The 26067-nt window shown below is 38.0% G+C and overlaps 1 protein-coding gene across 1 annotated transcript; it reads right to left on the minus strand.

Moving 5' to 3' along the window:
* Positions 1–622: 622 nt before the first annotated feature.
* klhl20 (kelch-like family member 20) lies at positions 623–24585 on the minus strand. Its single transcript, XM_030160506.1, has 14 exons — positions 24478–24585; positions 17065–17128; positions 13225–13482; positions 13022–13130; positions 11713–11919; positions 7501–7659; positions 7301–7395; positions 6094–6209; positions 4720–4903; positions 4487–4630; positions 3407–3540; positions 3094–3302; positions 2336–2442; positions 623–1245 (listed from the first exon to the last, which is right to left on the minus strand). The coding sequence occupies exons 2-14, from the start codon at positions 17085–17087 to the stop codon at positions 1161–1163; spliced, it is 1830 nt and encodes a 609-aa protein (XP_030016366.1). The 5' UTR covers positions 17088–17128; positions 24478–24585; the 3' UTR covers positions 623–1160.
* Positions 24586–26067: the final 1482 nt, after the last annotated feature.

Here is a 26067-nt window from a genome sequence, read left to right on the forward strand (position 1 = left end):
GATAGTTTATAAATCTAAACAATTTCATGTAATTTTACATTTTTACAATAAGACACAGACAAAAATTTACAGTATTTATAGATTATGATAGTATTTTACTGGTGTGGCCCACTGGAGATTGAATTGTTCTGTATGTGGAACCTAAACTAAAATGGTTTTGACGCCTGTGACTGATATATCTTCAGTGTAAATTCCAGTTGGACCGGATTCGACCCTTTGGAGGGCCAGTTTTGGCCACGTTAGGCCACACTGTCAACATCTCAGCTGATATGATTCAACACCTGAAGTTCCGAACACTTCCAGTCGCCTTCGTTAAAGCAGCAGCAGCAGCAGCGAGGTCCCCTTCCAGCCGGGAGCTCCTGGTGCTGATGAGTCGTAACAGAAATCCAACTGAAAACCACTGCTTTCCACCGTTGAATGCTACACACGAAGTGGCGTTTAACCTCTTGAGACCCAGCAGTGCATTTTTATCCACTGTAGGGGACACGAGTTTCACAGCTTTACACACACACAAAAAAAAGAAAGCGCTGTCCACTGCAAAGGACATTCCATGAGAAAAATAAAAAATATATCTGTAAAAACTGTTACATCATGCTGTTCCCAATGAAGGCAGTTATTTAAAAAAAACAGCCTAAACTTTGACTTTCTTGGGTCTCAGGAGGTTAAAGCCGAGGCAGAACGACAGCATGGAGCGACCTCGTCATCATTTGGTCTGAAATCGTCCGCAGGCTGTTGAATTTCATTGGTTAGAACGTGTGGGCGGGCGGGGCTTGTATATGAGGAAAGGTGACAGAGACTCTTGCAGATGGAAAAGTCGGGCCGGGCCGGGGGACGATAGAACCTCAGCGCCATCACAGGAGAAGGACTTGATCTCCGATTGGAAGCTTAATGGGACTTAGACTTCTGTTCTCAGAGTCAGTCGCCGTCAATGATCAGGGATTTTAGAGTCAATGACCTCAGAGCGGAGTCGGGGATGAACTAGAGTCAAAGTTTGCTCCTCTTTCCATCTCGCCCCCCCCCACACACGCACACACACACTCATACACACATTTTTCTCATTCTCACGTGAATCGCAGCGTCTCTTTATGGAGAGTCAGTGAAAAGAGGCGTCCGTTTCAATGTGACGACAGGTGAGCGTGTGGGCGCAGGGGGAGCTGCCGTTACCATATGTGAGATTCACAGTGAGTCATTTTAATGACGCCCACGCCGCCGCCCAGCCGCCGGTAGTTCATCCCACCGTATAACCTACAGAGAGAGGATGATGGAGAGGGAAAGGTTGTTTGTGCGGTGTCAGTTATTCTGGTGGTACAGTCGCGGAAAAAAATTGTTAGACCACCCTTTGTTTTCTTCAGTTTCTTGTTCATTTTAATGCCTGGTACAACTAAAGGTGCATTTGTTTGGACAAATATAATGATAACAACAAAAGTAGCTCCTAATAGTTTAGTTTCAGAGCTGATATCTATCCATTTTCCATGTTTTCTTGATAATAACCAAAATTACTTCAGTTCTTCCATCAATATCTATGTCATTGTACTGACAAAAACAGTGCTTTTAGATATTCCATGTTTTCTTTTTTGTCTGTTTTAGTCACATGATACACACAGGAGTTAGTACTTGATTGCATAACCATTGTTTCTGATGACCTTTGATGGTCTAATAATTTTTTTCTGTGACTGTATGAGGGAAGAAAATGACACCTGAGGTTTGGGAAGTAACAATCTGAACTGGTATCTTCCCCTTAGACCACTGGTTCTCAACTGGTCCGGCTTCAGGACCCACTATCATCCCTCAAGGAGCCTGTTTACATGGCCATAAAAATCAGATAACTGGAGTATTCCTATAACTGCCGGAATCAGATGCAATGCATTTACATGCACTTCAGAAATGCGATAATGGAAAAACCCTGGTTTACATGTTTCAGTCCATCAATTACAATGAACTCCAATCCATTACAAACTGGATAGTAATGAGCGTCCACATCAGATTTGAGAGATAATGTCAGCAAATTTAAGTGGAATATAAATTTATAGTATGCAAATGTGCAGCGCAAAACAAAGCCATGGATAATTGATTTATAAATCCCCAGAGGTTTTACTAGTCCCGTGGAATATGGCTTGATTTTCATTTTTACTGTAAGAACAGGACATTAAAACTCCCATAAATGCACCTTTTGACTATAAATGAAGGGAGAGTCTCTTTGCAACCAAATATAAAAGATGTTTTAATCACACCACTGACAGTTCTATGAAAAAATGTCAAATCTGGACATCAACTACAGCTGTAATCACATTTTCACCTGCTTTATTTATACATTGTTTGTTTCGGTTCCACTCACCTCCATGTGTTGGCATCGGGGTCGTACACTTCTATTGTTTTAAGATATGTCGTCCCGTCAAAGCCTCCGACGGCCATCAGCTGACCGTTCACCACTGCCAAGCCCACCTATGAACACACACATCAACTTGAACAACCACAAAAGCAATCATGCCAAACTCATTTTCTTTCAGGTTCCACGTTCAGCCCAATTTAATCTAAACTGAGTCGGACCTGTACAATAAAAACATAAGTCCAAATGTTTGTCTTTGTTTTAGTGCAAAAAAAATAACATTAAATTATGAAAATATTTACATTTACAAACTATCCAAACAAAAAAAAATGTGAATAACCTGAAAAAAAAAGAAATTTCTTAAGAAAAATAACTGCAATTTTAACAATATTATGCCTCAACTTATTATTTATACATGTGCATTACAGGCAAATCTACAAAGGCACAAACATTTAGTAATAGACAGAATATTGTTAAAATTGCACTAAATTTTCCTTAGACATTTGAGGTTGTTCATATTCGTTCAGGTTATTCACACTTTATTGTTAAAGGATAGTTTTTCATGTAAATATTTTCGTAATTTAATGTTTTTTGCACTGAAACAAACTATAAGTCATTATTTACAGACATCATGTAATGCTATTTTTCTTCACATTAATAATAAAGTTAATTTATATATAGTACTTATTGCAGAAAGAATTCACAAAGTGCGGTTTCGGTCCATGGCCACATGTTTGACACCCCTGCACTAAAGCAAAGACACCCACCCCACTCCGTCTGGACGTCATGGCTACAACCGGAGACCACTGGTTGGTTCTGGGGTTGTAGCGCTCGGCGCTGCTCAGCTCCGTGGTGTCATCTCGGCCTCCAACGGAGTAAATCATGTCCTGGTAGACGGCACAGCCCAGGTGCTTCCTCCGGGTGCCCATGGGTGACACGGTGTGCCAGCGGTTCTCTTGAGGGTTGTAACGCTCCACTGAAAAACAAAGAAAACAAGGAGACGCCAAGAGGTAGAATGGATTCAAACTGAAGGGGTTGTTATGACCTGCAGAGTGGCGTTGTGTTAAACCAGAACCACACCTGTGTTTAAAGGTGACGTCCCGTCGGAGCCTCCCACTGCATACAGGAAGCCTCCCAGTACGGCGACTGCCACGCCCAGCCTCCTGGTGCTCATAGATGCCACGCGAGTCCATTTGTTCTCCTTAGGATCATATCTGAGCAGACAACAAGCTCCCATCAGTGTTCAAAACAAATACACAGCCTGGTCGTCAACAACAACAACAACAAAATCACATAGAATATTTAATTAAATCACCTACAGCCTTGTATTGCTTATACAGGGTTCCTACTGGTTGAATTTCAAACTTTTTAAGATCTTTTTAACACTACTTTGAACAGAATTTAATGCCCCTTTTACAGCCTGTTTCACTGCCATACTGCCAAAAATTCATGACTCCTAGAATTTAGGAAAATGTATTTATTTACTTCCCATCGTTCCGAGTTGAATTGATTTCTTGCACAAGGTGCAGTGAACTTCAAACTTCAACGTCCTCTCCAGTCGTGTCAACCAGATCCACAATGGTCTTTTCTCCAACCAGGCGTTATTAAATTTGTACTTCCTCATGCTTACTGTTCGCTTGTGAGCCGTCCCTTAAAATTCTTCAAGTCAGCTTTCTCGGGCGACTAACAGCTGCACACGTGTTGGGCTGAATGTTCTGTGATCATTTCTGCAAAGTTAGTGATAATTGGTTCCTAATTTCTACATAAATCGTCGGGTTGGAACGGGTGGAACTGAGTCGACTAACGTTTCTGTCTTTGAAACTTGGACATTTAACAGACACATTTAAACACAATACAGCCAATGAGTTTATGGAAACATAACGTAAGATCTACCATGTCAAATTTAATACCCTTTTAAAGACTATTTTATTAAATATTCTTTCATAAACTTGCACAATTGAATTTTAGTTGAATGAGAAAAAGGATCGAAAATAGTTCAGACTTAGTCATTTCATTAACATAAAGAGGGAATAAATAATAGTCGAAAAAATTATTTAAAGAATAGTGGAAAATAACACCAATAACCAAAAACTAATGTTGGTATCCAAGAATCACTGCATCCTTATAGATAAAGGCAGGATAAAGCCGTAGAGGGGGTACCTTTCTACAATGTTGAGACAGGAAACGCCGTCCTGTCCACCCACGGCGTACAAGTAACCTCCGAGGACGGCCACACCCACACTGGTCCGACAGGTGCTGGTGGGGGCCACGTCACTACTCCACTGGTTGGTCTTAGGATCGTATCTGAACAGGAGACACAGGATGGGGAAACACTGAGCTCCTGAGCCTCGAAAAAAGGAGGATGAAGGATAAACTGATGGACTGGTCCGGACCTTTCCACAGAGTTCAGGTAGGAGGAGCCGTCGTGACCTCCCACGGCGTACAGCAAGTCGTCCAGGACGCTGACGCCCACTCCACATCTCCGTTTACTCATCGACGCCACCATTCGCCACTCGTTGGTCTGAGGGTCGTAACGCTCCACGCTGGAGATGGCATCGCCACTGCACCAGCCTCCGACTGCAGGAGCACACGAAGACGAAAGACATGAAGAAGAAACTGAACATGTAAAGAAGGCACTGATGTAGGAGAATGGAAAAGTCAAAGGCTAATAGGGCTGCAACTAATGACGATTTCAAAAGTCGACTACTAATAGAATACGGCAAGGACTAGTCAACTAGTTAGAGCAGTGGTTCCCAGCATTTTTTTGCTCGTGACTCCATTTTAACATCACAAATTTGTGGTGACCCCAGACATTCAAAACAAAGACTTTCTTTTTTTGCAAAAATTAATTTGTTCTTGATCATGTAATAGTTTGCTATACTATGTTGCAAATAAACGTTAATTTTAGAGGACATTTAGTCTGTATAATGCATATTATTCTGGACGGAGGCAGTAAAGCCAAGTGTAGATTACGACACAAAGGGAGAATTTGATTTTCCTTGGTCAGGATATGTGCAGTCAGTCAAGGTTGGATTTACAAGGCTGACAATTAATACTGAACAAACAAGAACTCAAACTATGAATTATGAAAGAGCTGCAGCATCTGAAACTGACCACAGTGAACATTTTCAGATAAACAGAACCACAGTGCTTCAGTTTCAGTTTGTCATGTCTTTTATGGATTGGGATTGTCTCTGTCATCTCACCATATATTTTTATTAGTAAGTCTTTTTTTTTTGTTTTGTTTTTTTTCTTCAATTACTAGAAATTCTAGGCGACCCCACGTGAGGTCCCGACCCCAAGGTTGAAAAACACTGAGTTAGATTATAAACCGTTAAAAAAAACAATGGCTCTTGTTTATTTTTTATTGCACCAATAAAATACAGCGTTTCTGCTTGCCACAACATCATACATTTGATACAAAAAAATCATCATTTTCGCATTACACTTATTATACATATGTATAATATATAATAGGCCTCGGGGCCTCGAGGTCAGGACCAAACATCCATGAACAAACATCCTGCCCCTTTAAATGAAAGTTTGTGAAGTTTCAGGAGGTAGGGAAAAGGTAAATGAGCTTCACAACAGCGGGAGACAAATTTGTAATGAAAGTTTCACTTTCACTTTGCACAAACTTATTGTGAGGTAACCGTAGCACAGACCGCACAGCCTGGTATATACCCTCCCCTTACTGAATAAGTAGGACAAAAACCGGTTGACCACACTGGTGACACAAGCGTCTTAAAAGGGTTAATAAGACTGACCTGCAAAAAGTACTTCTCCACAGCGGATGGGCTTCCTGGGCCGGGTTCGTGGACCCTGCATCAGCGGCCTCTCCTGTGGCAGCAGCAGGTAGTTCTTAGCCTCATCCACCAGGTCTCTGAAACAGAAAAACAATTCAACACACTCTATTAGAAAGTCAAAGATCTGACGCTGAAATCCTATTCATATAGGACAGGTATATCTTTGTACCTCCAGTGAGGTACATCTGTGTTTCATGTGGTCCATTTGCATGACACAAGCAAAGTCGGGTTTTTCCTCAAATTTACGGACAGAATTTCCAGGCCGACTACTTACACAAAACTGCTCCATAGGCCTCGACCAGAAAATAAGATCAATAAAATGTCACCTTCCTAAAATAATTGCCTACGTCATATTTTGACAAAATTCCTTTTGCATCTAATCATCAAATACTCAATTTCTGATTAAGATTTTGTGTTTCCTGTAAAAATGACACAGGCAATTATTTTAGGAAGGTGACGAAATGCAGGAAAGAAACTAAAAATGCTGCAACGAACTCACAGAGATGTTGATTTGCACACAATTAATATCCTCACAGGACCTGTGTATTTGGTGGAATAGTGGAATTATATAAACATTAGAGATTTGATGTAGATTTGGATGGGATCAACATCTCAGACAATGTCCGTAATTATTGCAATTTACCCAGGCTTCATTAGGAGTACTAAAACAAGATTAAGAATGGAGATTAAGAGAAAACAAAACAGAATTTAGCAAAACAAAAAATATTGTCACCATCCTAAAATAATTTAATAAAGTAATTATTTTGACAAAACTAGTTTATTTCTTGTTCAGTCTTTTGTGTTTCCTAAAAAAATTACTTGAGAAATTATTTTAAGAAGGTGACTATGTGGATTCAGATCTCTGCCATTGTTTCATGACCAAAAATACTGTACTTCACTCCAAAACAAGTGTTTTTCTCTCCTCCCATCGTTGTAACCTTGGAGTTTCTCTGCAGAAAACAGTTCAACACTGTCAAGATATTTTCATGTTCAGCTGCTGAGGGTTGAAGGTTTCTGAGTTCTGAGTTTGAAGAATAGACCGACAAGTGATTTGCGTCTTATTTTGTGCCTAAACGTGAAGGTTTCAAATAAGACACATTATTTGAAACAAAGAATTATATTTTATATTATAAAATGAATGGAGGGGAAGGTAAAAATCAGTACTCACCTGCACTCCTCGTCGCTCTTGATGAGAGGATCTGAACCCACGGTGCCTACCAGGAACTTAGGGCTGAGCAGCGGCAGTCGGACATGCTGCAGGACCTGGAAAACACATGAAATCCATTTAAACACTGTCTGTTTAAGCTGCAGAGGGCTGGTGTTGAAGGCACTGGATGCGCCGCCATTCATTTATCAGCACCGACGGACCTGCGGCAGCTGCGGTCGGCGTTCCTGGATGCTGTATTTCACCCAGGCCATCACGGCGTTGAAAACCTGCTCCTCACTCCGAACGTTGAGCTCGTCACTGGAAATGATGTCAATCAGCTGGTTGGCAGGAAGCAGCATGAACTCCTCACTTTCCATTACCTAACAAGACAAAAGAGCAGAAGAGTCAGCGGCTCTGACAGAAAGGGAGAGAGGGGCGATTGAATCCATCAGTGAAGATGTTTAATCATGACAGAGCTGTAAAAATATGACCAATATGTCCCTGTATCCAGAATCAATCCACAGTTGAATTTGTGAGGTTGTCAGGTTCTGTCTCCAGGTTAGAGTCCTGTGGTCTGGATGTAGGGGATCAATCTCCAAATAGAAGTGGGTGGTACTTTCACTGGAGGAGAACTCAACTAATTCAAAGTCCATATACAGTCACAAAAAAAAAAATTATTAAACCACCCTTTTTTTTTTGTCAATTTCTTATTCATTTTAATGCCTGGTCCAACTAAAGGTACATTTGTTTGGATAAATATAATTATAACAACAAAAATAGCTCATAGTAGTTTAATTTCAGAGCTGATATCTATTCATTTTCCATGTTTTCTTGATAATAACCAAAATCACTTCAGTTCTTCCATCAATATCTATGGCATTGTACTGACAAAAACAGTGCTTTCAGACATTTCATGTTTTCTTTTCTGTCTGTTTTAGTCACATGATACACACAGGAGTTAGTACTTGCTTGCATAACCATTGTTTTTGATGACTTTGGATGGTCTAATGTTTTCTTCCACGACTATAGGAGTTCTATCAGTGCTCAGTACTAACTATATTGATATTTGTAACCATTTCCATGTTATAAACCATCAAAATATGGACCATTATTAGTAAAGGCATTTGTAATATTCAAAAAATTCGTTAAAAAATTTAGAGACCAAAATATTTCAAAACTGTGAACAAACTTTGTAGATACTATCCCAAGAAAGTGACATATAATATTTGAATGAATCCAACCAGTAGTTTCAGAGAAAAAGATTATTGAAATCTAGACATTGGTGACCTTGAGTTTGACCCTTCAAGGTCACTCAAGGCAGGGTGTTTGCTCTTTATCCCAATAAAAATACCACACTTTTTCAAAACTGCTATTTTTTCCCCCCAGACCTTGATTTTATGTACTTTTATCCTTGCGTTCCTACTTTTTTAGTTGAGATTGTACCTGTTGTGTGTAGTAGAAAAGTTCACTTTCATAAATGTATGAATGAATGAATGAATGCATAATTTGCAGTAAATTCGGCTATGTTTCACTGACAGAAATGTTTTCAAAACATGAAAATCACAAAAGTGCATGAATATTACACAAACCAGTTTCACTACAATCATTCCAGTACTGAACGGTTAGTGAAATCAGATCTAGATTTTTACGTTTTCCTCTTGTATTTCTTATCTTACAAGATTATGTGCCTTTGAACAAACTCTAAAATTAAACTATGAGAGACACTTTTTTTCCATACTTCATTCAGACTTTCACACAAAAGTCCAGACTCTTCAAGGTCTGAAAAACAGTATTTCAAAATTCCATACTTTTTAAGACTTTCAAGACCTGCACAAGCTCCCTGCAAGGTCAAGGGCCCAAATGATAGTCCACATATGACTTCCTATCAGTGCTCAGTAGTAACTATGTTGATATCTCTAATCATTTACATGCTATAAACCATCAAAATATGGACCATTATAAGTAAAGGCAAATTTTTAATATTTAAAAAATTCTTCAAAATTGTAAAAATCTAAATTTCTCCCAACTGTGAACACTAGATTAAAAAAAAAGGTTTCATCTCACAGCGTCACAGCGACAGTTTTCAAGGAATTAGTGAGTAAAAGTACATCACTTCCAGTGAATAAACCTCATTTATGACAACGCACTGACATCAGAATGTTGTATTAATTTTGTTCCCAGATGTGTCCATTAACACCTGACACATAGTGTTGAATCCACCGAGTCACATGTGTTGAAATGACGCTTACAATCACAAGTTATTTTTCCTTGTTTATGTGAAACTGCCATCAAACACAGAATGACATCAACAGCTGTATTAGTACATGCACACATCCTGAGGCTAGGAAAAAAGGCAGCGATCCGGTAAAAATAAACTAAATGAAGTGTGTAACATTCCTGCTGATGGTTTTATGCAGATAATCAACACTTCTCTGATGTTCTCAACTCAAGGCAACCAGATTCCTCATGTTTTGACAGAAAATAAAACAAAAACTCCCTTTCTAGTGTACGTATTAAAGGAGTGACTGATGTAATCCAGACAATACTTGAGAATTATTAGAATCGCTTCATGCTCATTTTTACAAATCACTGAATGGAATCTGCAGCTCATAGACTTTACCTAGTCTAACTTTGGACACATCACACATCTGTGTTTCATGTGGTGCATTTGCATGGGACGAGCAAAGTCTGGTTTCTCCTCAAATTTAGACAGAATTTCCTGGACGCCTACTTACAGAAAAGTGCTCCACAGTCCTCGACCGGAAAACAAATGCAGCGTTTCCACTTTGTGATATCAGCCCAACTCCGCCTTTTTGCTTTTCCATTACATAAAAGAACTGGAATCTGGTACTATTTTTTTAGTATTTACTCGGCCAAGGTTCCTAAAACGGGTGAAGAGATACTAAAATGTGACGTACAAACACTGCAGACCACTGATTGGTCAGAGAGTTGTCTTTGTGTCATTGCGTCATCAATGCACGACCCGCCATTAAAAAAAAAAAAAAAACAGATTTGGAAGTTTACAGTACATATACCGGTACACTAATCCATGATGACAGCCCACAAAACAACACCGTGGTCAGTCGAGATGGTTCAGAAATTTCTGTCCTTGGTGGCAGATGAAAAGATTCAGCGTGAGCGTGATGGGGAAACATGTAACAAGTGAGTTACAGAAGTTATACGCAGTGTTGCTATGTCAACCAGGTACTCTAAAGTAGGTAGCATCCTGTTATGGAAACGGTCTCCAGGAATAGTACCTGGTACCCGAATCGAGTCGAGTTGAGCCGGTACCATGTAGTGGAAATGCGGCATAAGATGAATAAATAAAAAAAGAAACTATAAAAACACTGCGACTCTCAGATACATTGATTTGCACAAAATGAATATCCCCACAGCACCCCTGTATTTGGTGGAATAGTGGAATTACACAAGCATGGATGGGATTAAAATCACAGATGCCGTTCGCAATTTTTGCAAATTACTAAAGGTTCACAGGAAGCTCTAGTCTTGTGAAAAGAAAAAATAGGACCAATGTCCCTGTATGTCAGCATCATGTTCTATCTAGAATTAATAACAAGTTGAATTTGTGAGGTTGTCAGGTTGTCTCTATGTTCCAGTCCTGTGGTCTGGATGCAGATCAATCTCCCAAAAGAAGTGGGCGGGACTTTCACCGGAGGAGAACTCAACTCATTCAATCAAAGCCCATATACGACTTCTATCAGTGATCAATAGGAACTATATTGATATCTGTAACCATTTGCATGTTATAATCCATCAAAATATGGACCGTTATAAGAAAAGGCACATTTTTTATATTTAAAACATTTGTAAAAAATACTAAAATTTTAATTTCTCAAAACTGTGAAAAAACTTTGTAGACATTGTCCAAATAAAGATACATAAAAAAACCTTTAAATTAATTCGACTAGTAGTTTTGGAGAAAAAGACTGTTGAAATCTAGATGTTGGTGACCTTGGGTTTGACCTTTCAAAGTCACTCAAGGTCAAAGATCATGAACCCAAATGAAAGTATATATATATGACTTCCTATCAGTGATCAATAGGAACTATACTGATATCTGTAACCATTTACATGTTATAAACCATGAAAATATGGACCATTATAAGTAAAGGCAATTTTTTAATATTTAAACAATTTGAAAATCAAAATTTCTCAAAACTGTGTACAAACTTTGTTGACATTATCCCATGGAAAGTACATAAAAAATGTGAAATGAGCAGTAGTTTTGAAGAAATTGATAACGAAGACAAAGATGAGGACAACGCCTTCACAATAGCTCATTTGTTTTTTCTTGTGTACATGTTGAAGTAGTGACTGATACTGAGGAATCATTAGAAACACTTCATGGTCATTTATACACATCACCGACTAACACCCATGAATGAATGGACTCTGCAGACGGTCGACTTTACCTCCTGGAAGTTGTGCTGGGTGAACTTGTCTGCGATGCGGAGCAGCTCTCGGCAGGAGTGCGTGTCTGCGAAGGCCCTGATGCCCAGACAGTTGGACGGATCCAGCTGCCTTTTGAGGAACTCACAGCAGGCCTCCTGGATCTCCGCCAGCTGCAGGAGGCAGGCGGCGGGGAGCAGCGTCTGGACGTTTCCCTCCTCCACGGTCACCTGGAAGCGGGAAGACACCAGTCAGGGGACGTTCTGCTTGAATGGAGCTGTGGCTGTGGACAGGCTGTGGACAGGTTCTGCCATCTCAGATCCGGAGCTGTTCTCTGCAGGCCTCGGGGGCCTTTGGACGAGCAACTCATTTAGACGTTTTTTGAGGACAACCTGTTCTCGTCTGACGTGAAGCTGCACAATAGCCTTTGGATTTTTTTTATAACTGACCTTAAATTAGCCTGAAGGACGTCTGTGCCTTTGAAAAGCTCCTGTAACCTTCTTCTGACGGCTATTTTTGAATCACCTTAACTTCCATTTGTTAACAGTGCTGCTGTAACCATTTAAAAACTACAACCAACAACTAGAACACTCACATAAAACAAAAGCAGTGATTTCTACATTTACATGAATGTGGATTAAATTAATTTGTATTTCATTGTGTGTTAATAGAGTGTTTTAATAAGTATATTTACACTTACATCAGGTGATCACACATGAAAACAGAGTTGAGTTGTATCCTCATGCAATCACTTCCAATAATGTACAATAACCCTGTATAATGTGAACTCTGTGCAATAAGTTGTGCAATAATCTTCTGAAGTGTGCACAAAATTCTGTTCTTAATAATAACAATTCAATATTTATTCAAACATAAAAACACAATTTTTTACAGACTGTCATAGATATACATACTGTTAATGTTAATATTCAGATACATATACTGTTAAAATGGTACCTATTCATATTTTATGTGTACTTTTATTTTATTCTACTTTTAGTTCTATTCTTATTTTACTTTTTGTTAAATTTTATGTTCTATTTTCTTATTTTACGTTTTAGTTTTTTGTAATTTTATAGTTGCTCTATTCTTATTTTCTGATCTATTGTGTTTTTTATTCATATTGTTGCACTGACTGGTGCAGCACTCCTAATTTCACGGAACACACAATGACAATAAAGGCAATTCTGATTCTGATAACATGAGTATCTATCTCCACCGTAACGGTGCATCTGAATATTGGTTAATAATCCTAACTGATCATGATGTGCTACTTTGTGGGTATTCTACCGTCCCTAATGCCACATATCAATAAAACACATTCTTATTTACCTGTGAAGTGTAGGCAAAGTCAATGAGCAGCTCCATGGCTCTCTCATCGATGTCCCTGATGACGACCTCGGTCTGTCTGCTCTCTGCCAGCTCTCCAGTAAACATGGCCCTGAAGTGCGCAAAGACAGTCAACAACAGTATAGAATGTCCCTCAAACACTTCATTTCACCTCATTCCAACTGTCTTTACAGATGGTCTCATACCTGAAGTAGGGGCTGCAGGCAGACAGTATGACTCGATGAGCGTAAATCTTCTTGGCGCCGACCACCAGCACCACGTCGCAGAGCTCCCGGTGTTTCCTCAGCAGGTTGATGACCTCCAGAGTCTGCCGTGGGTGTTTGTCTGAGACATAGGGCATGCGCGCAGGCTGGGGGACCCCTTCAGGGAGCTTGTTGGGGTCCCCCAGAGTACAGCGGCTGGTGATGTCCATTCCAGTGGCGTCTTGGCGTGCGCTGGTGGCCCTTAAACCACACGAGAGTTCATTTAGAGACAAGTTTGAACCAATGTGCAGAATAATGAAGAGCACAAATAACACTGGACTACAAGTAAAATGCTCCCAGAATAAAAGTAGTGAAATTCTACCACATGTGAGTCACTAGTCACTTTTCCATTGGCCCTCAAATTACGCAAATATAATGGATTACATTTATATAGCGCTTTTTTGGTCACTCAAAGCACTTTACATTATTGACCCATTATTCATTCGCTCTCACATTCTCCCTCTGGTGGTGGTAAACTACATATGTAGCCACAGTTGCCCTGGGGCAGACTGACAGAAGCCTGGCTGACAATTTGCGCCAACGGCCCCTCTGACCACCACCAAACATTCATACGCATTCATACACCAGTGTGAGTGGCACTGGAGGCAAGGAGGGTGAAGTGTCTTGCCCAAGGACACAACAATACCCAGGACAGAGTGGGATTCGAACCACCAACCCTTCGGTTATTGGCCGACCCACTCTACCATCTGAGGCATGGCCGCCCATGGTCCAAATATAACTTGTGTATAAAAATTTAACTAATGGAAAAACAACAATTTTGCCAAAACTCACGTTTTTCGATTAAAAGTTTTTGCGCTGGCAAGAGGTAGTTTTTCAGGCGTAGTGAAACTGAAATATCGCACAAAACTGCAATGGAAATACCCTTTTCCACAACTAGACTCACCTGAATTAAAAAAACTGATGCTGACGGATGTTACAACGAGCAAAGAAGAGTTTGATGTGTGGACTCACCAGGAAACTGAATCATTGTTAATTTAGTACAGGATAGAGGGTTAATATATAATAATAATGAATATATCTGTAAATCAACATCATATTTGTTTGTCGCCATGTTTATGGAATGACTCCTTGTGTCATCTCGTGATAATAAGTAAACAAATCACATTTGTGATTTAATGGAAAAACCAATATTACGCACTTCTGTTTTTTCTGACATTTAGTAAACACTGGTAAAGTTTTGTGCATATGTCCAATGGAAAAGCAACTTCTGATAAAGAAAAATCAAGTCAAAAATGCTGTTTGGCCGAAGTTTGTCAGATACAGTCTTGGGTCAAAATGTGAAATTTGAGACTTAACGAGAAAATGGGTTTAACTCCAAAAGAATATTAGTGTCAGAGATACCAGATCTACTTCAAAACACTGTCTGCACATGACAATACATTCACTTTACAGGTTCTATCAGTGGAACATTTATAAGTCTATTGGATAAATGTAAATAACCATATATGTGTAAAAACACTTTGTCATATACCTTGAAAACATCAGCAAACCAGCACTTTGGTCATTTGTTTTCCAGTTAATCTGATTAAAATACCTAACATTTAGCACATTTAATCTCTGAAACAGACAATTTCTAAAAAAAAAAAAAAAATAAAAAAATTACAGACCAGTGTACTCACAAATAGGGGTGTGTATTGGCAAGAATCTGGCGATATGATACAAATCACAATACTAGGATCACAATACGATGTATCGAGATATGTCATGATACTGTGAACGAGGCAATATTTTGTTGTTTAGTTTCTTTTTTTTTAAAAATATTTCCTGGAAAAACTTAATTACACCAATAATATTCACAAATACTAAACACAGTTTTATTTGATCAGAACGGGATTTAATGCCATATCACAAAACTTTCCTCTGTAAAAACTTTAATTTTTTTTTTTTTACAGATAAATAAAGTTTTCACATCTGGTATTACCAGTACAGACGTTACAGTTTAAGATCCTGCTCAAACGTTCATATTCTATTAGCTGTGTAAAGAATGTGTAGTGTACAGTCCCTGAATCATCCAATATCAGAACATTATGTTTGTGCAGCAAAGGAACTAACATCTGCCTCTTTCAGACGGTAAAAAGTGCTTTTAGGATACTTGAAATAACCATTATTTAACAAATAACAAATAGTCAATATTTAAAGATGCTCCCACGTGAATTGTATTGAATTACATTGCGAGTCCGGTGAAGATCTACACCTCTATTTAACACACAGACAATGAAGACTCCTGTAACCGAGACTAAACCGCAAGTATGATACAATGTAGAAGCATGTCAGAGCTGTGGGACATTTAAGTGCATGTAGTAATTAGAATTTTAGGCTTGACTTGGGTTCTTAGTATTTATATAGTAGAATGTACAGATATGACAAAACCCTGTTAAGTAAAGCCTCCTTATTGCCACACACACCTGACCTGCGGTGTCTCCAGACTGTAGACAGCCTGAGGAACTGATCTACACTCGTATGGATCTGTGACACGGTCTCATTTGCAGCCTTGTTCGAAGAACTAGTCGAAACTCCCTGATATCCGGACAGATCTGGCACATTTTCTTGGAAGCACTTCACATAATTGAATGACCAGTATCCCTCGGAAACCTGTACATGATGGACACACAATCTGATCCAGGACGCCGTAGGTAAATTTACCTTTAAGCCCGGTAGTCTGTAAATCAAGCATTTACTGTTATGTTTTACACTATTATCAACTCAATCAGAATATGATGTTAGGAACCTGCTTGTGTCATTCTCGGTTATATACATTAATCTTTTTATATACAGTTGTGGGAAAAAAATTCTTAGATCACCCCTTGTTTTCTTGAATTTCTTGTTCATTTTAATGCCTGGTCCAACTAAAGGTGCATTTGTTTGGACAAATATAATGATAACAAAAAAAGCAGCTCATAGTAGTTTAATTTCAGAGCTGATATCTATCCAGTTTCCATGGTTTTCTTGATAATAACCCAAATCACTTCAGTTCTTACATCAATATCTATGGCATTGTACTGACAAAAACAGTGCTTTTACACATTCCATGTTTTCTTTTCTGTCTGTTTTAGTCACATGATACATACGAGTTAGTACTTGATTGGATAACCATTGTTTTTGATGACTTTTGATGGTCTAATATTTTTTTCTGTGACTGTATGACTGATACCAGAATGCTTTACTAAGGTCATGGAGTTTTCAATGTCAGTATTTCTGTCCTGATCAAAATCCATCTCCAGAGATCACAGAACATAAGTCAACTGGTTCAGAATTGTAAAGGCTGCTTTGTGGACCTGCTGTGGCGGCTGCTCACTGCGAAGGCCATGGCTTTATTTTTAACTGGTGTGTATTTCACAGCCTATAAAAAGAAAAAACCAAGTCTGGAAGTCCTCCTCAAACTCTCAGCTGAGCCATTAACCTGTCAAAGGGCGGACACTGAACACAGGCTTCAATTAACAGCAAAAGGGCTGAGGTCAGATCCACCCAGTCCTCAGCGGGTGGGATGAGGGGAGGAACCCGCGGAAGCCCCGGTGACTGGCCTGTGATCGAATGGACACTATGGAGAGTAGGATCTGTCTGTGTCCTGGACAACCTGCGGTGACGTATCCACCTCAGAGTGTCACTGAAAGCTTAAGTAATCTGTTATTATTCCAAAAGCCAGGCTCTCTGTGACTAAGAACATTACACCCTATACAGACCTGAAAAAACCCCACTGTGTACGTGACATTAGATCCAGCCTTTGTATGAATAGGTAAAGATATACTTGCAAGCCACACCTACCTGCGCATTGGCTTTGCGTCCATGCACTGAAGAACAATGTTAGGTTCCACACCTTGAGGCTAACCTAGACAAACAACAAAACGCACAGCATGTTACGGAATGATGAATTTATTCAGATATACATGTTAGTTAGTTAATTTGAAGTCATATTTGCATTTCAAAACAACAGCAGAAGAGAGAATTAATACAATTAGACTGAAAAAGGCTCAGGCAGAACAAAACTTATTAATGCCTGCCTACTTTACAGCTTAAAGGAGTGATATTTTGCTTTTTTAAATGGAATTATGCATTTTAAAACATTTCCCTGTGGTCTACATAAACTGTAAATGCTCTGCTTGGGTCTGAATTCTTCATTAATTCAACTCCACAGGTCCATCTTCAACTCTACTTCTGAGTAATGACACCAGAAAGGTGGTTTGGAGCGCTGGCCCTTTAAATGTGCATGAGTCACTTCAGGCCCCGCCCCCTCCAGGTTGTTGGCTGTGCTGCTCTGTCCCGTTCAACCAACAACTGAACATTTTAGGTAATCAGCTCCAAGTTTGGACATATTTTCAGTATGGACTACAACCGCTGCTGCAGACAAACAATTATGTCGTACTGGAGAAAAGTTTGTCTGAAGTCTGGAACTTATAATGTGCAAATGTCGTGACGTAACTAGTTATAGACGTAACAAATTAAGACGGAATTAAAACAGGTTGTAGAAATTCACTCGATTTTTGCCAAAATGAATATAAAGATAGTTTTGCAGCACCTGGAGGGTTCAAATTCAAACTGTATGAACTATTAGGGTCCAAATACACAAATAAATGAACCAAGACTTTTTTTTTAAAAATTACAACCATAACTCTCAAATATAGATGCATATACTCCTTTTTAGCTTACCGGCCGAAAGGCCGTAAGCTATTGTCGTCGTGCGGTGGCCGGCGTCGTCGTCTGTTACAAAACTTTCAATCGTCTTCTTCTCCAAAACTACAATTCCGATTGACTTCAAACTTGGCAGACAGTTTCTTTATGATGATGTCAACAGAAGTTAGTGAAATTATTTGGATCTGGCTCTGATTCTGGATTTGGTGCGACTTTGAAAAATGTCCCCATTATAAGACATAGGAATACTGGTAAGCTACAGGGCCATTGGTCCTATTTTTTGAACATAAAGGAAGTCCACTACTTAAGTTTCAAATTAGCGCTACTCAACAGTTGAACCCCTTTAAAAGAATTACATCTTCTTTTGAATTTTTTTTTTTTTTTTTAGCTTTCTGTAACTTAAATTTGCATTCATCTGTCAACTCATTTATTTTCAGACACTATAAAAAACTTTTGCACACAGTCTGGTAGTATTTTGTTTTTTGCTTTAAACATGATTAGTATTGTTCTATAATAAATAATCTAAGTCTCTAAACTTCAAAACATGAGAATTTTAAAATAATGTTGACTATCGATGTAGAATACGGCACAGATTTTGTTACGTTCACATATTAAACTTGAGCAGAGTCAATACAGGGTTGAGCATTAATGTGGTTTGTTCACCAGACAAGGAATGGAAGTTCCACAGTCGTCTTCAGAGACATACAATGGAGATGTTTTCAACCCTTCTTATAGCATTCAGGTGACATGTTTTGGAAACCTGCTTTTGAAAACTGACCCCGTTTTTTGCTCTGAACTTGCAGTAAACTGTAAAATACATAGCTGGAATTTCACCCAAGTCCTCCAACACCGCCCAACTGAGCTCTGCTAAAATACTCTGTGTTTCAGCTCGTAAACATCTTTATCTGCTGCTGTTTTCTTGTAAATGATCAGAACAGTAAAATAAAACTATCAACAGGCAGGAGAAGGCCATGACATACTCACGGTGCTTCTGGCATTTATCATTTCAAGAAAACAAACTAATATCTTTTTTACAACTTGCATCATGAGGCAGGTGAGTTTCTGAATTTAGTTGCCCCACAAGGCAATCTGCCCCGGGCAATCCTTATAGCTCATAAATGCTATGTCGATGTGGAGCTCTAAATTAAACAGGTTTGCTAATGAAATAAGTGACATTAAAAGTCAACTGATATGGGTTTTTCTCAGGCTGATGCTGATTTTTTCAAAATCAGGTCAGCCGATGGCCAATATCTACAGCCGATTTTTGAGGCCCATATTTAAGGCCAATTTTTTTTAAAGCGCACCGTAAAATACAATTGAAACACTCAGAAAATTAAGATTTTTACGCAGTAATATAAATGAAATTATTAATACACGTACACATAGTATTATTTTGATTTTTATTGAACTTCAAGTGCTGCCCACACAAGTTCCTGATCAAATATCTTATCACATGTTTACTACTGAGCTGATCAAATATCGGCTTTCAAAAAAAAAAAAAAAAACTAGAAGCACTCGGAGAGCGCAGACCTCCGCCAAGGCTGATCAGTGGCCCCCCCTGTGGGCCCCCCCACCCCCGATCACCACCAAAATTTAATCATTTCTTCCTTATCCCATTTCCAACAAACCCTGAAAATTTCATCCAAATCTGTCCATAACTTTTTGAGTTATGTTGCACACTAACGGACAGACAAACAAACAAACAGACAAACAAACAAACAAACAAACCCTGGCAAAAACATAACCTCCTTGGCGGAGGTAATAAAAAAATGAATAAATAAAAAAGCCAATGGCCAATATTAAAAAAAAAAAAAAAAAAAAAAAAAAATCAATATATCAGTCTACTTCTAAGTGACAGCATCCTTATTTGAGCATCAGCTCGCTGCTCTTCGTTCATTATTCACCGTTGTTGTAGTTTCTAGTACATTTTCTTCTGACTGAACTTGACCCAGTTTCCGTTTCTCTCGGTGACTGTTACATGGACGCTGATACTGCACTAACAATCACAATAACAGCCCAATTAGAATAAAAATGCCTTGTGTAACCTCTAAATCAGACTTTTCTAATCAGAAGGGATTTGTTGAGACACTGGGTGGTGTAAACCTTATAAAACCTGATAATCTGTTATTAGTCTAGTAAATGTGAGAACCAACAGAGGCAGAAAAACAAAAACTGGTCCGCGGCCAATAGATCTATTTGATGAAGTCTAACATTTGGGTCTTTCCATGAAACTGGGTTTATTTTGGCATTTGCATTTTTCCAGGTTTTTAGACCCAATAATAAAAGACAAATGTAGACATATTTCCCCCCCAGGATGTACCTAATGATGACCTCAGATAAATGCAAAAAAATTATACTCTTGCTCCTAGCCATCCCCAAATTAATGAATTTTTAATAAAATAGTGGGGCCAAAAATAGGGACAGGAAAAGCTACCTAGATGTCAGTGCATTTGGTCTGAAAACATGGCTGTAAATGGTCTTATATACACTATACTGTAAATAAAGGCACTGTGTTAAATTTGCCAATCCTGACACTGACCTCATGAAATCATGTTGTATGTCACGCCAGTTCTTATGGCATTTGGAATGCTATACGTACACATTTTCATCCTTTCACGTGTTATTGAACACCATTTGAAAGCATGTCAATTTATGCCAAGATCTCTGGTTTACATATCCGTAACTGCTAACCCTAATGCTAACTCTCAGTGGGTGGTATTTGACGCGGCGTGAACATACATGCGGAAAACTTGCGTACAGATAACACGCCAACTAAAAGTGGCATGTATATTTATGCAATTTCATGATATCATATCGCGATCCTACAGGTTTTTCTAATCCAGACATGTGTGTTTCTCATTAATCTCAGTCTCATTCCAGGTTTCATGTGTAACCCATCATGTCCACTCACGCTATATTTGGAACCTGAACATTTAAACACAAATAAATGGCGAGTGATTTTGCAACAGCAGTTATTTTTTTCATATTTACTTCCAATTCCCAAAATGAACCTGTGAGAGAATAAAAAGATATTTGAAAAAACAGTAGCATGTAATTTTGGCATCCTCTTTCCCTGGTGTCCATGTTACATGCAGATTTTTGTATGGGCGCTTCAAATAAAATGTGTTTTATCTGAAAAATAGTTTCTCTTTTATCTCAGTAAATATTTCTTTTTAAAATAGACCCAAAGTGCTTCCAAATTTGCTTCATGACATTAGTCTACGTCTGGTTTGAATTTTTTAGCCCCTCTGTCCTGCTTTTAGGACCAGTTTCATACATATCATTGAAGACCTCAGTGGTCAAAAGGCTTGTAATAACGAGCCAAAAAGTTAAAGAGCAAATACTTTTCTCATAACACAAAATCTGAAACAAAAGCTAGAAAATAACCCCATCTGTTTTTAGCAAAGGTGGTGACTTTGCAAATGTAAAAAAACTAAGGAATTCAAATGCACAGAAGAAAGCATGTCCATGTAACAGCAGCTCGTGACTCAGATCAGATCGATTTGTCTGTTTACACTGAGTCACTGGTTTTATGAGACACACCTGTGCAACATACTGCTGCAATCAACTTAACATTTCCTTTTAAAGTTTACAATGGAGAGTAAGAACAAACACAATGTTCTCATACCATCACTGATTATTATACTTTACTGGAATGTGGGTTTGCTGTTAAAGTTAAAAACATGCACATTCATACTGGTTTTATAATTGCGAGTAAACGAACCACTCTGCGGCTCAAAACCGGACCACTAGATGGTACAGATGATGAAAACTGCAGGGGAAATTTGACTAAATTAAAATCAATGTGCAAAAAAAGAGAGATAAGTCTGTGGTAAAGCATTGAGAGATGAATGAACTGCTACTGAGGAGAAATTAATTCAATGTGAGGACGAATATGGACGAGGAAAACTTTGATTCATCTTGTAAAAAAAAAAAAAAAAAAAAAAAAAAATCAAGCAAATTAATAAAGAATCAGATCTTTAATAGCTGATCTGATCTTTAATGAATAGAATCACTCACTATGGTTTCTAAATGCTATGGATGTATTTCAGGGGGTCCTCCATAGAAAATCTGATTATTTTAGACCAAAAACTGAATTTATTTACAATTTTTTTTTACTATTATGGCTAGTATAACCTGTGAACCTCATGTAATCTGTAATAATTGTAGAGGTCATCTATGATCTCAAACCTGCTAGGTCCATGTAAAATAAATTGAAAATTCTAACACAAACCATACCATATTTCAGCACACACAGAGGCTTTGTGATATTAGAACTGTGTCAATAAACATCTCTGCAATTTGGAGTCATTTACAACAGTTTTAGTTTCCCGCATACATCAATTCAGCCTATTTCTCAGTCAAAGACTCTATAGGCTGTGTTGGTGATAATAAATTAAAGTGTTTTGGGTGAAAATTCAAGAGGATGTCACAATGTAGCCCTGATATTCACTGAAAGAACAAACTTAAATCCTTCAGAAGAGCAGCATCTCATAAGGTGACAAGGTATTAAGAAACATTTTTACATCTTTCAACAGTTACCTGTAAGTGTTGAACCTGCCCTTGACATAAGAAGCAGGTAATTATGTCTGTAAACTTTAGCAAAAAAAAAAACAAAACAAAAAAAAACAGAATTTGTTTATCTTTTGGAAATGTACCACATGCAACACAGATGTGGGAGTTATTTTCTGAATCACTAGAGGTCCAAAGGTTACACTAGACCATGGGTCGGCAACCTTTGCAACCTAAAGAGCCATTTTCAAACAGAAAAAGAAAAACTAAACTTTCTGGAGCCAAAAGATACACTTATATCTTTCCTCAAAGTGGTGACAGTTTAAGAAGCTCTTCAAGATTAGTTTGTACAGAATATGTGGAGAATAAATCACAGTTTCAGTGCATTTACAGAACAAAAGAAAACAGTGATATTTGTCGTAATTTTTGTTTTGCAGCAAAAATCACTTGGTATGTGAAGGCTTTCTTTACAATGAAGAATACAGACAAATACCTTCAGTGTCATAAGATTAAAAAGTAATCTACTTCTACTACTGCCACTACTATTTTTTTTTAAATTAACTTGGAGTGTAGTCTACTTTTTTACAACTGTATTACAACAGAATCACTTCATAGTTGTGGCAGTAATAGAAAAATGTGTAGAAAAAAAAAAAAAGTGTTATTCATTTCCAAATGGTTTTTGACAAAGCCACATGAGCCATTGGAAAAGGACCCAAGAGCCATAGGTCACCTACCCCTGCACTAGACCCATGTGAACAGGGCTCAAATTTGTGGAAGACATGGTTGAGGCTCTTTTTTGGGTTAAAGTGATTTAGTTATTGGTTTTGCATTAATTTTACTCAGGCCAGGCCAACATGCCTCAGTAATTGTATGCAAGCATTACAATGACAAGGACCTCCCTGAAGATATTTCCAGTTTATGACAGCTGTATTTAAGAATTTGATCACTTAATTGTCAGAGCTGAATGGAAATGATGCTTTAGTCACATGTGGGTGAGTAAAAGCAGTAAATCTGTCCACTGGGATCCCCCTTGTCATGTTAGTACAGTGGTTTGTCTTTAACCACACAGGTAGTTAAAGCACAAGGCTGAAGTAATGTACATTATATATTTATCCCAATGGAAACTGGACAAAGTACTAGAAAGTTAATATTTGTTAGAAAGGTAACTTCTAAAGTCAGCAGGGTTTTCTTGTCACATGAAAATGTTTGCTTTACACACCTAACATAAGGAACGCCTAGTGCAGATCAGAACAAACAGGACTTCACTGAACATTTAGGAGCAATCACATTGTTTTATTGATCTTTTAATAGTTACCCAAGTCCTTCATAGACATCCCTGGTTACAGTTAATGATCTAGTGACCAAATTGGACGGAAACACAGCACACTTATCGATATGTCAGCAACTCCAGCTGTATATAGCTACATTCCCAGCCTACAACGAACCTGTGATATTGATTATTCTCAGCAGCTGCTTGTTTCCTCTGACTAACAAGTGGCTAACACTGGCACAGTGGTTTGTTATTAGCACTTTCAGTACATAGACGGAGCCGGTGAGCTAACTAGTTAGCAAACAAAAATTTCAGTGTAAAATTTTGGCTCCCCTGAAGTTTAATGTCCCTTATGGCAGATATCTACGAACTTAAATGGACTTCTGGTTGCTTTTGGTGATCGTTTATTCGCTGAACATCCTTTAAATACACGGTTTATGCTAGCTTTACCGGGACAGTTGAAAACGCTTGGGGCTAGCTATCAGGAGTGGAATCCAAAGACGTTAACAGTGCAATATAGCGAAATAAATAAAGTAAAACGACACAACCAAAGAGAACACAATGCATCTATTAAATATACAATACCAAATAAGACGTTAGCCATTTTCAGACTAATGTAGCCGCTTGTCAGGTAGCTGCTCTGGACTGGATGTCACAAACTGTCCCGCTGAGGTGAACTTTACAAAACATTATCGCCACCAGAATGAGATGAAATGGCAGCGAAAACTATGTGATGGGAAAAAGGCCGTGTTTAAGATTTGATTTACCTTATATTTCCATTCCAACGTCGGGAAGAAGTCACCCGGGGCGCTAATGTTTACAGTTTAACGCCGACGATGGAACAGTGCTGCTTTTCTTCCTTGCTAATATGCGCATGCCAAATGCCAGGCGCCACTTCCGGGGAGCGCGGCTTCAAAATAAAATAACGGGATTACGTCATCATATTAGAAAGATTTTTTTTTTTTTAATTAAAAAAAAAAAAAAAAAAAAAAAAAAAAAAAAATATATATATATATATATATATATATATATATATATATATATATATATATATGCATGACTAGCGATCACATGGTTATATTTGAGAGTCAGATCACGACTGATATCGTAGAAAATAAATTCATGCAGTTTTTACATAAACCAACTTTTCACCTCCACACATATTTTTAACAGTATATACAACTATTATCCAGCAGATGGCGCTATTATGCAGCGCTAATACAAAACAGAGCCATGACTTAAATGTAGGCTACCTGTAATAATAATACATGGTGAAAATAATCTAGTTTAAATTTTGTATAGTTTATGTACAGCTTCCGAGCCAATTTGGGAACCACACACTGAATTAATATATAAATTAGATTAATTAAAATCAATGTAGACAACATCATACCTAGATTACTCCCCACCAGACATTAAAAAAAAAAAAAAGAAGAAATTATGTTTTAAGCTTTATGAATATTATTTCATTATCTACTCCGGCACAGAACACAAATATGGTAATTACAAATTAAAATGACAAAAATGTGCAAAATTATTCTAAACATATTTTACTAAATACTTTCCTCTTTCCTTAATGCATCATCTGTGACCAGATAAAGGATCTAAAAACTGTTTTGCACTGACAGCAACAGAGATTTCTTTCTGCCATTACAATTGAAAGTTGTTCTGAAAAAAACCCCCACCAGTTTCATGTCTTTAATTTAATCTGTTAACTCTTTATTACAGTCAAACGTTTATTAATGAGTGAAACTTAATTTTGGATTAATGGCTAAATCAACGTGCATCAGCAGCTTTATCTCCAGTATTTCAGAATGCGTTGTTGTCAAAAAGCAGTTGTTTTTCACCTTTTTTGCATTGAGTCCAACCCTGGCCTTTAGTATACACTAGTTTTATGGCAACAGGCTCCGTATTTGTGATATATTTCACCGTGTTCTGATACAGTACAACCACAGCACAGACCGACTGTTTTAATACACACTACAGCTCAAATGAGTAGCGATAATACTTTAAATACACTGGTCTACAAGTAAAATGCTTCCAGAATAAAAGTAATTAGACTTTACCAAATTTGAGTCACATGTAAAGGAAAATTAAATTAAAAAATTAAAACAAGTGCTGGTTGGTTGTAGTTTTACAGACACTGTCTTAGGCCAAAATGTGAGTTTCTGAGAGTTAATGAGAGAATGGGTTTTATTTAAAAGGAATGTTTGTCTCAGAACTACCAGATCTACCACAAAACAGTGTCTGCACATGACAATACATTCACTTTACAGGTTCTATCTGATGGAACATTTATAAATCCATTCTATAAATGTACATAAACCAATATATATGTGTAATAACACACCATCATA

This window comes from Sphaeramia orbicularis, chromosome 17, assembly GCF_902148855.1.
Source record: "Sphaeramia orbicularis chromosome 17, fSphaOr1.1, whole genome shotgun sequence".
Classification (NCBI taxonomy): Eukaryota; Metazoa; Chordata; class Actinopteri; order Kurtiformes; family Apogonidae; genus Sphaeramia; species Sphaeramia orbicularis.

Excerpts from the sequence above, each read along its gene's own strand:
- klhl20 (XM_030160506.1), bottom strand. The coding sequence starts at position 17,087 with ATGGACGCAAAGCCAATGCGCAG. Across the intron at positions 3,541-4,486 it reads TGTCTCAACATTGTAGAAAG|ATATGATCCTAAGGAGAACA; the intron begins GTACCCCCTCTA and ends TTGTCTGCTCAG. Across the intron at positions 2,443-3,093 it reads TGACGTCCAGACGGAGTGGG|GTGGGCTTGGCAGTGGTGAA; the intron begins GTGGGTGTCTTT and ends GTGTGTTCATAG.